The 9,629-nt window shown below is 52.3% G+C and overlaps 1 protein-coding gene across 1 annotated transcript in view; it reads right to left on the minus strand.

Moving 5' to 3' along the window:
* Positions 1-9,629, minus strand: part of Sdk2 (sidekick cell adhesion molecule 2) — a 295,345-nt gene that overhangs the window by 15,197 nt on the left and 270,519 nt on the right. Inside the window, exons 39-41 of the mRNA XM_005350680.2 lie at positions 6,786-6,947; positions 4,380-4,505; positions 78-242 (exon numbers count right to left, since the gene is read on the minus strand). Coding sequence (XP_005350737.1) covers positions 78-242; positions 4,380-4,505; positions 6,786-6,947 — 453 coding nt within the window. The remainder of the gene's footprint in view (positions 1-77; positions 243-4,379; positions 4,506-6,785; positions 6,948-9,629) is intronic.

The raw sequence follows: 9,629 nt of genomic DNA on the forward strand, positions 1-9,629 counted from the left end.
CCACCCCCCCGCCGCCACCGCCAAGCATGTCATCAAGCTTTTCAAGGACTCTGATCTGTCACGCTAAAGGCTGGTACCTGGCACAGACTGAGAGGGGCTGCTGGGGGTGCCAAAGCCATAGTCATTGACCGCGATGACCCGGAAGTCATAGCTCACGCCTGGCTTCAGGATGTCCATGCTGAAGGTGTAGGAAGTTACCTCCTTGGGGATGTCCTTGATGAGGATGTCCCAGAGCCCCTCATCTGCAGGAGCACAGAGAGGAGGCACCGTGAGGTGGAGGAGCCTCAGATTCTCCCACCTTATCTGGTTCTTGCTGCACCTCCCTGAAGGTGGGTCCCATCTGGTCAGTGGCTCAACACTGTGCCTGAGCCTGACTCTTAGGAAGTCTTGTGGATGTTGGGAGGGGGTGTCTCTTAATTTTTTCTTTAAAACTAAAACATTTGAAAGCATGTAAAAAAAATTGTGCAATAAATTCTCCAACAATCAAAGCAATACAGCCTGAGCACCCTAATCTGAGAAGCTAAACTCTAAAAGCGACATGCCTATGATCTTAGCAGTCTGGAGGTCAGGGAAAAAGAGGACTCCAAGTTTGAGGCCAGTCTGGGCTGTACAGTGAGACCTAAAAGAATAAAAATAAAATCCCAAACGTTCCCAGACAGAAACATTTTGAGACCTGTAACACACCAAGTGGAAAGACCACACACGATAAAACTTTACTTCACAAAGTATTAAAATAGTGTATAAAATTAATTTTAGGCTAAGTGTACAAAGTATATCTCATAAGGAAATTTATGTTTAGATGTGGGTCCACCCAAATAGTGTGTGTGTGTGTGTGTGTGTGTGTGTGTCTGTGTGTGTGTGTCTGTGTGCCTGAACATGTGAAACCATGTCTGGGCTCCTTTCTATCACTCTCCATCTTTTCTTTTGAGACAGCGCCTGTTATCAAATATTTTTTTAAAGATTTATTTATTTATTATGTATACAACATTCTGCCTCGATGTGTGCCCGCACGCCAGAGCAGGGCGCCAGATCTCAGTACAGATGGTTGTGAGCCACCATGTGGTTGCTGGGAATTGAACTCAGGACCTTTGGAAGAACAGCCGGTGCTTTTAACCTCTGAGCCATCTCTCCAGCCCTCTTATCAAATCTTGAACTCAGCAATTGACTAGACTGGCTGGTTATGGACTATGGGGATCCCTGCTTGCCTCCATCTCCCAGTACCAGGGTCCCAGATTCAACCTCAGTTTCTCCATGGGTGCCAGGGATCCATGGCCAGCAAGCACTTGGCCTACTGGGCCATGCTCCTCACCCCATCATTGGTACTTTTGAGTATCTACTTGGTTATTACCTACACTATTTTAATTTTAATGGGTCTCATTTTGTAGCCCAAGCAGACCTGGCACTTACATTCCCCCTGCCTTGGTCTCCTCTCTTGTGTCTTTTTGTTCAATCTCCCAGGCCGTGAAATCCTCAAGGGCAGGATCATGCCCGGCTTGTCTTTGTTTCTTTATAAACTGGCACTTAGCTCAGACACCTTCCCAGTGTGTTTTAAACCAAGGACTGCAGACTTTCCCCAGGGTTTTTCATAGTATTATCAGTAACTCAGTGCATAGTTCAACATTTCATTCCCTGAGATGTATTGGGGTTCAGCTCCTCATGTAACTACTGTAAGCCATGAAGATGTCCCACGCCCTCAAGCTACGCTCCTGTGTAAGGCAACCCAACTGGTGGTGGTGGTGGTGTGAGTTTTAAATTTTCAAGTCCACAGCAATTGCAGGAGGTAGGAACTGCTATTCCCGTTTGAGAGATAAGATAACCAAGGCTCGGAGAGCTTGACTCACCTTCCCAAGGTCACACCACCGTGGGTAGCCAGCAGCCTGGCTTTTTCTACTGAGTTACCTGACTCAGCCTGGCACTGAATTTCCTCCTGGTGGCCAGGAAAGTGCTGGATGTAACTGGTGTTTGCTAATAGGTGCTGCCTTCTAAAAGCTGAACCTCCTGCCTGCTGTTTGTACCTCCCCTAATTTACCCCCCCACCCCCGCAACACACAAACACAAAAAAATGGGGTCTGGGCAGTGAGAGAAGCTGCTGGAATGTCCCTCAGTGGCCTCTAGACCTCTACTCAGCAGATGCGTGTGTTGATGGGGGGCAGAACACAGGCCTGTCAGTCCCCGACTAAATCCCCCCCTAGCTCTGTTTTGCCTGGCAGCGCTCTGGCTTGAAGCAATTAGTATGTTTAGTTTAGTCCGTGTAGAAAGAAGCGCAGCAGCCGGGCATGGTGGTGCACGCCTTTAACATCAGCACTTGGGAGGCAGAGGCAGGTGGAGCTCTGTGAGTCTGAGGCCAGCCTGGTCTACAAAGCGAGTTCCAAGACTGCAAAGGTACACAGAGAAACCCTGTCCTAGACAGAAACAACAACAACCCCCCCACGGCAATGCAGGGGTATTTTGCTGTCTCCAGGGCTATTTCAACTTGTTAGCATGGAGGGAGGATAAAAGGGGCAGACAGCTCAGAGGGGGATACCCATCTCTGAAAAGCAGCTCACTTTCCAACAGTTTTAGGGGTTGTTCTAGCATCCTCCTGGCTCCCTTCCACACTTTCCAATCATCCTCCCCTCCCTGGAGCTGCTGACTTTGGCCCTTCTGGGCATGCCACTGAGTGCTGGCTCAGTCTAGCCTCCATTCCACCGGTGTGCACCAAGTCACAGCCCCCAAGCTTGGAAGGGCAGTGGTTCATGCTGGGCCTCCCAGGGAATACTGGAAAATCAACAAGCTGAGCTCCAGGGCCAACATGCCACAGCCTGGCACCAGGTGGGCCCGCTTGGGCAGAATAAGCAGGCACAGGCCTTGGTGGGGAGATGTACGTGGAGGCCTCTGGGCCAACGCAACAGCCGGTGCTGGAGGTCCAGGGAGGGACCATCTGGAGTTGGGGGAGAGCCAGCGCCACCTGTGGCGTGGGTGATACGGTGGATCTGAGGTCTCTAGATGCTTAGCTACTCTGGTTAGTGTAAGATAAGGGCAATGGTGTGTGTGTGTGTGTGTGTGGTGGCTTCCAGGACCTCCCAGAGTAATTTACTCTTCGTTATTGGGGTGATGAGCACCAAGCCACCCCGAGGAAAAGAAAGCCTGTGGTGGGGATGGTTTAATTCTCCATAAGTATGATGGGGAGACAGCTCAGCCAGCAAACTGCTTGCCCTGCAAGCGTAAATAAAGATCGGAGTTCGATCCCTAGAATCCAGGTTTTGTTTTGTTTTGTTTTTTTAAAAGTGGGACATGGGTACAGTGGTAAGCATCTGCGACCTCATGGCAGAGACAGGAGGATCTCTGGGGCTTGCTGAGCAGCCAGCCTTAGCTTAATTGGGTGAGTTTCAGGTCACTGAAGAGGCCCTGACTTGTAAAACAAGATGAATAGCACCTGAGGAATTACACCTGAGGCTCACCTCAATCTCCACATGCATGCACATTTGTACCAACATCACATGCGCGCTAACACACGCACACATGCACGCTCGCATGCATGCATGCAGGTTCCTCTGCCTCTGACTATAATTCTCATTTGGGCAACAAAGACTTATCTTTCTTTTATGGCCTAGGCACAGATTCTCATCCTCTGAATACAAAGAGCAAGCCTGTAGCTCTTGGCTGACTTGGGCCATCCTGATTAGCTTGGAAACCTAGCAACAGAGGGAGCTGGAGCCTGGGAAGCAGGTGCAGGGACGGGTGAGGGTGAAACAGGAGCGGAAAACAGTCCCCCTCAGGAGTGACTTATCAGCCGCTCTTGTCCTGAAGGCTTTGGAAGTTTTTGTGATTGGATTTCAGGCTTGACAGGAGACGTTGGTAGGACAACAAGAGCTAGTCACAAGTAGGACATGGGTATTTAACCAACATGAGCCAAACCCTTGCTTTCCTGTGTCGCATGTGTGTGCATGTGTGTGCATGTGCGTGCGCACTTCTGTGTAGAGGTTGGAGGTTGAGTGTCTTTGTTAATTGCTCTCTACCGTAGCTTTTTGAGACAGAGTGAAACTAGAGTCCACCCGTTCTGACAATCAGACTCTAGGGGGTCCTCTCATTTTCATCGGACCAGTGCTGGAATTATAGGTGGGCACCACCATGTATGGCTTTTTTACGTGGGCATTGGGGATCTGAATGCAGATCCTCGTTGTCTGCACACCTGACTGATTAAACCATTTCCCCAGCCCCTCCTCTGGCTTCTTGAATGATCTTCAACCTTAACTGGTCTGTACAAGGTGCTAAATTTCACTTGCAATAACGCACGTGCTTTGACAGATAGAGGACAGACACAAGTCCAAGGGTTAAAGGCAGGAGGAAGGCAGGAAGTGGGCCACAGAGAGAGAACAGCCTAGCCTGGGCGGGCATACCTGACGGCCTGGCCTCTATTACATAGCGTGTGATGGGTCCTTTGCCAGGGTCTCCGCTGGACCAGTGGATGGCAATGGCTGAGCTGTACCGAACGATGATTGGCACTCCTGGTGGTCCCGGGGCACCTGCAAACACCCCACAGTGGATAAGGACGTCTGTGGAGCCATTATAGCCACCCTTTCCAACAACCTGTGCTGGTGTGAGGGGGCTGGGCAACCAGACCAGCTCTAGCCACAGCATCTCCAAGACCCCACAAATACTATGTCTGAAAAGAGTGTCTCAGGCTGGGCCTGCCAGGATGTGACTACCATCTCCCCTGTTTCCCTACACCCCACATTTCGAATCTCAGGTCAAGGTAGGGTGTAGGTGATGATCAGTCAGAGGGCTGAGGCATTGAAGTCCAGCCAGAACATATTACATGATCCATTCATGGATTCCTTCAGGGATGGGTGCCTCAGCTTACCCATCCACGAGGGCCCTTGTGGAAGAAAATCCTGAAAGGAGAAATCATGGCGGGCAGCAGAGACGAATGAATTGATGGTGGACATGCCCAAGGATGAATTTCCCTCCACCATCTCCTTCCCTGGCATGGGATAATGCCTTCCCTGTCTCTTACTTGAAATCTCCTAGCCCCATGTGCATGTGCTGTTAGGTTAGGTGGGACGAGAGTAGACTCAGGCCCTAGGAAGCCTAAAGAAGAGAACTTAGGGAAAGATATGTCTAGCATACTGAGATGCTGGAGGAGGGAGGTAGAATAAGACCCAGGAGGCAGGTTGCGTTGACACAGGACTGGGCCAGGCATCTGTCTATACTGTATCCCCACTACTTCCCTGGGAGTGTGCCAATATAAACCTGGTACCTGCCTTGCGACTCCTGCCACATGTGGTCCCCACCAAGCCTGTTTCCCACTAGACATGGAGCTCGCCATCCCTAGAGCATAGCACACAGTAGGTGCTTTCTGTATGCTCATAGTCCCAGGGGTTGAGGCAACACTGTGTGCATGAGTGCAGGCTAGTGGCCTCTGGCTGCCCTCTGGGGCCCAGGAGAGCTGGTCAACTCAGACAGGACACCGGAGGCTCCTCACACAGCTGGATATCCCATCGCCAGGCCCCTATATCTGGTCCTGAAGGTGCAGTTTTGGGGGGGTGTCTCATTTTCTTCCCCCCTTCCTTCTCTAAGGAGCATCCTGCCTGCAGCCCACAGAGGGTAGACACGACCTGAGAGTGGGGTTCAGGTTGTGGTGGCCTTCAGAGTCCTTGCTGTTCACTCTGTACAGGACATCCCTCAGGGCTGAGGGAAGGGTAGCCGCGGGTTTTCTGGCTATGGGGCAGGGAGGGGGAAGGAAGAGGTGGCCTTCTGGCGGCCTTCTGAAGGAAGTGGGTCAGCTGGATGCTTCCTCAAGAGAGGGGTGGAACAGCAGGGTTGCTTAAGAGGTGGTTTTCATGTTCAGAATGGGAAAACCTGAACCCAGGACAGGGCCTGTGCAGAGGAAACTCTGACTGCCCCAGGGTTCTGGGTGGAAGGTGGAGCAAGACAAAGGTCGCCAGGGGCAGTGAAAGAGGTGATTAGGGGGAGGAGCAGAGGGATGGTCGCTGACAGGGAAGTACGAAGTGGCCTCCTGGGTATAAAGGCAGCTGGGAAAGGGGGTCTTGGGTGTTGGGGACACTGGCCTGACTGTGAAGAGGAGTGTTACTGGAGGTGTTAATTACCGCCTCCAGGGTGGTGGTCTTCTGGCAGTCAGAACCTCTGTGTCCTCACGGAGAGTGTACTTTTGGACAAGTGCTGAGGGGTGAGTCTTCTGCACCCTGCTCTGAGAGCCCCTGTTGGGGTGGGGGGGAGGGGGAGGCATGGGGAGGTGCTTCTGGCCAGCCTGGAGGCTTGGACACCTGCCAGGCAGCCTGCTTCCTGGACAGAGGTGACAGAGGTGACGACAGAGGTAACAGAAGCTGAAGGTTAGAGATGAAGAAGAAAGACTATGAAAGCAGGATGGGCATGGGGGTTCACTCTTGTAAACCCAGCCCTTGGGCAACCAAGGCAGGAAGATCATAAGTACCAGGCCAACCTGGGCTCTATAGTGAGGCCCACCCTGGGGCAGCCTGGGCTGTGTGTGTTTGGGCCTGCTGGTGGTGAGAGGTCTGGGCCACTCCAGGCTTGGGGCTGGAATAGCCTGAGGACTTAGATGATGATAAGCAAGCCCAGGATGGGGGAGGAGAGTGAAGCTGACAGGAGGAGGGGCAAGGAGGGAGGAGGAGTCAGGGAAAGGAAGAAAGAGGGAGGGGGAAGAGGGAGGGGCCTTAGGAGAGGGGTTAGAAGAGTAAGCTCTGGGTTTCCCACAGTCTTCAGCTCTGGCTCCTAGTAGGAGGGCTGAGGACACGGTGCATAGGGAAGTGTGGCATCTCTCCTACCTTCTCCAGGGCCCGTGGTGATGTTGGCTTCTATCTCAGGCCCATAGGTGAAGGTCTTGGCTTTGATGCGGAAACGGTAGGTCATGCCCTCCGCCAGGTCCTTCACCTTCAGCCACAGTGGGCTGTTCCCCTTCACGTCCACTGTCACAATCTTGCTGACCCCTGCGGGTAAGGACTGTGAGCAGGGGCTGTAGTCGCTGCCGAGAGCAGGGCCACCAAGGCCACCAGCAGCTACTGGGAAGAGGTGACAGTTGTGGTCCCAACCCCTTGAAATAGGTTGAGCTGTCACTCAAGTCCACATGCTGCCAACGCTGTGTCAGGAACCTGGCTCTGTAAGTGAGCTCAGGAAAAGATGGCTCTCTGGTTAAGGTACCAGGAGGAAAGCTATGTCCTGTCTGCCCAACCCAGAAGAGCCACAAAGTTCCCATCCTGTCTTATTTCTATGCCCCACATCAGTTCACCCACACCCCAACATCCCATAGAACTTGAAATCTAGTCACCCTCTGTTAGGAAGTTCTGTGAAGACACCCCCAGAATTGGAGCTGGATGGCACCCAGTGACTCCTCCAACCCCAATTCCAGCCCCAGTCCCAGCCTCAGCCCCAATCCCAGCACTAACCCTATGGTCCTCTTTCCTCTTGTCCAATGAGAGCCTAGTTTTAGGAGCCCCATCATCTGTACCATTTGACTTTTAGGGCAAAAGTAGAGATGCTTCGGCACCTCAGGCCATGGCAGCCAGGGGCAGGATGGGGGCTTGCACAGGGTGGTACTGTGTGCTCTGAGCTTCCCAAGCCTAAAGTCTCCCTGAGAGTCAGGACCAGGGTTCATTGTGTAAGGTGTCACCACACAGAGGGATGGGCTTTGCGTCCTGGAGTTGGTCTGGTGCCTTCAGCTATGTCTCCAGCTGGCTTTCGTTTATTTTTTTTGCTCAGCTGAAGTGTCAGGAGCATCCCCAACAGGAATATGGAGTCTCACATATAGCGAAAGAGCACCAAACACATAGTAGGCACTTTAATTAAAAAACTTTATATCTTACATGTATGGATGATTTGCCTGCATGCATGTCTGCGTACCATTTGCATGCCGGGTGCCTGAGGAGGCCGAAAGAGAGCACTGAGTTCCCCGAAAGTGGAGTTACAGATGGCAATGACCTGCCACATGGGTGTTTGGGAATTGGTCCTCTGGAACAGCCGACAGTACCCTGAACTTCTAAGCCACATCTCTAGGCCCTATTGTGTATTTATTTATTTAGAGACAGGGTTTCTCTGCGTAGCCCTGGCTGACCTGGAACTTATTCTGTTGACCAGGCTGGCTTTGAACTCACAGAGATCCGCCTGCCTCTGCCTCCCCAGTGCTGATTTAAAGGTGTGTGCCACTACCTCCAGGCTGGTCCTACTTACTTTTGAGACAGTGTCTCTAGTAGCTCAAACTGATCTCAAACTTGCTATATAGCTAAGGATGACCCCTAACACCTGATCTTGCTGCCTCCACCTTCTGAGTGCTGGAATTATAGGCATGGATCACCATGGCTGGTCTATGTGGTGCTGAGGATGGAACCCAGGGCTTTGCGCATGCCAGGCAAGCCCTCTATCAATGGAGCTGCACCTCTAACCCCTATTTATTTATTGAACGACTGCTTTAGAAACCACTGAGCAAACCCTTTACTGGTCTAGATCTATAAGAAAATGGGGTGCTGCTGGCCTGCTCCAGAGCTGTGGCACATGCTAGATAGTGCCCCTTACTTACTAGTTAGGCCATTAAAGAAGTTAGAAACCTATAGGGAAATGGAGTTTAGCCAGGTGGTCTAAACCCTGATGGAACAGGATCACAAGAGGCCAAGTGATCCATTTCTCAGTGGGAGGTCCTCAGGTCAGGTAGAAGCCACTGGGACAGGGGCCTGTCTAGGTTCCCTGCATTTTGTCTTCTTGACCTCTGACCTAGCCCTGCTCCTGACTGCATCTCTCCCCAGGACCTGCTTCCCCCTTGGTTCTGCTTTGCTCTGCGGACAGGCAGCTGGCACCCAGGTGGCAGCAAGAAAGACTGAGGGCCATTGTTCCCACCGCTGACCCAGAACTGCTAGCCGCCTAATGTTCCCAGGCCCCACCCCTTGTTCTTGCCAGGTTCCAGTGCTGGGCGAAGAGAGTGAGGGGGAGGTAACCACAAAAGTGGTTGCTTTCTGCCACCAGGGTGTCACTTCTAAGGCAGTCACGTCCCTATGCCTTGCTGTAAGTAGACCCCGACACTGAGGAACCTTCTTTCTTGTAAGTCCCTTGTTCTCTTATGATAGCAGCAGGGAATAAAACTACTTCTGGGGACTTCTGCTCACCCCTGCCTCATTCCTACCGGCTGGCATTGGGCTATGCTATGTGAGAAAGTTGGCGGGTACCGGATGTCAGCTGTCAGGACTGTCAGTCCAGCTCCTCCCAAGAGCCCCAGAAGTGGAGCAAGATCTTGTTGGCGAACTGGGAAGGGCAGAGGCTGAGAGGGACTGGTCTGAAGAAGGCCTGAACTATGACAGTGTGTGCAGAGCAGGGGTTGAGTGATGGCCCACTCTCACACATCCTCCTGGGGACGCTCCCCAGGCTCTGACTCGATTTCTAAAGGGGTTTCTGACCCTCCATTGGGGGGGGGGCTGCTGAGAACTCTGAGGTTAGGAAGGGGGCCAGGATAGCATGAGAGGGATATCAGAGGACTTTTCTCTGGGGTCCTGTCCCATCTTAGGGCAACTATATTTTGTCTGGATTCATCCCCTCCCTCCCTCCTTCCCTTCCTCCCTCCCTCCCCTTCCTCCCTCCCTTCTTTCCTCCCTCCCTTCCTTCCTCCCTCCTTCCCTTCCTCCCTCCCT

This window comes from Microtus ochrogaster, chromosome 7 (assembly GCF_000317375.1).
Source record: "Microtus ochrogaster isolate Prairie Vole_2 chromosome 7, MicOch1.0, whole genome shotgun sequence".
NCBI classification, from domain to species: domain Eukaryota; kingdom Metazoa; phylum Chordata; class Mammalia; order Rodentia; family Cricetidae; genus Microtus; species Microtus ochrogaster.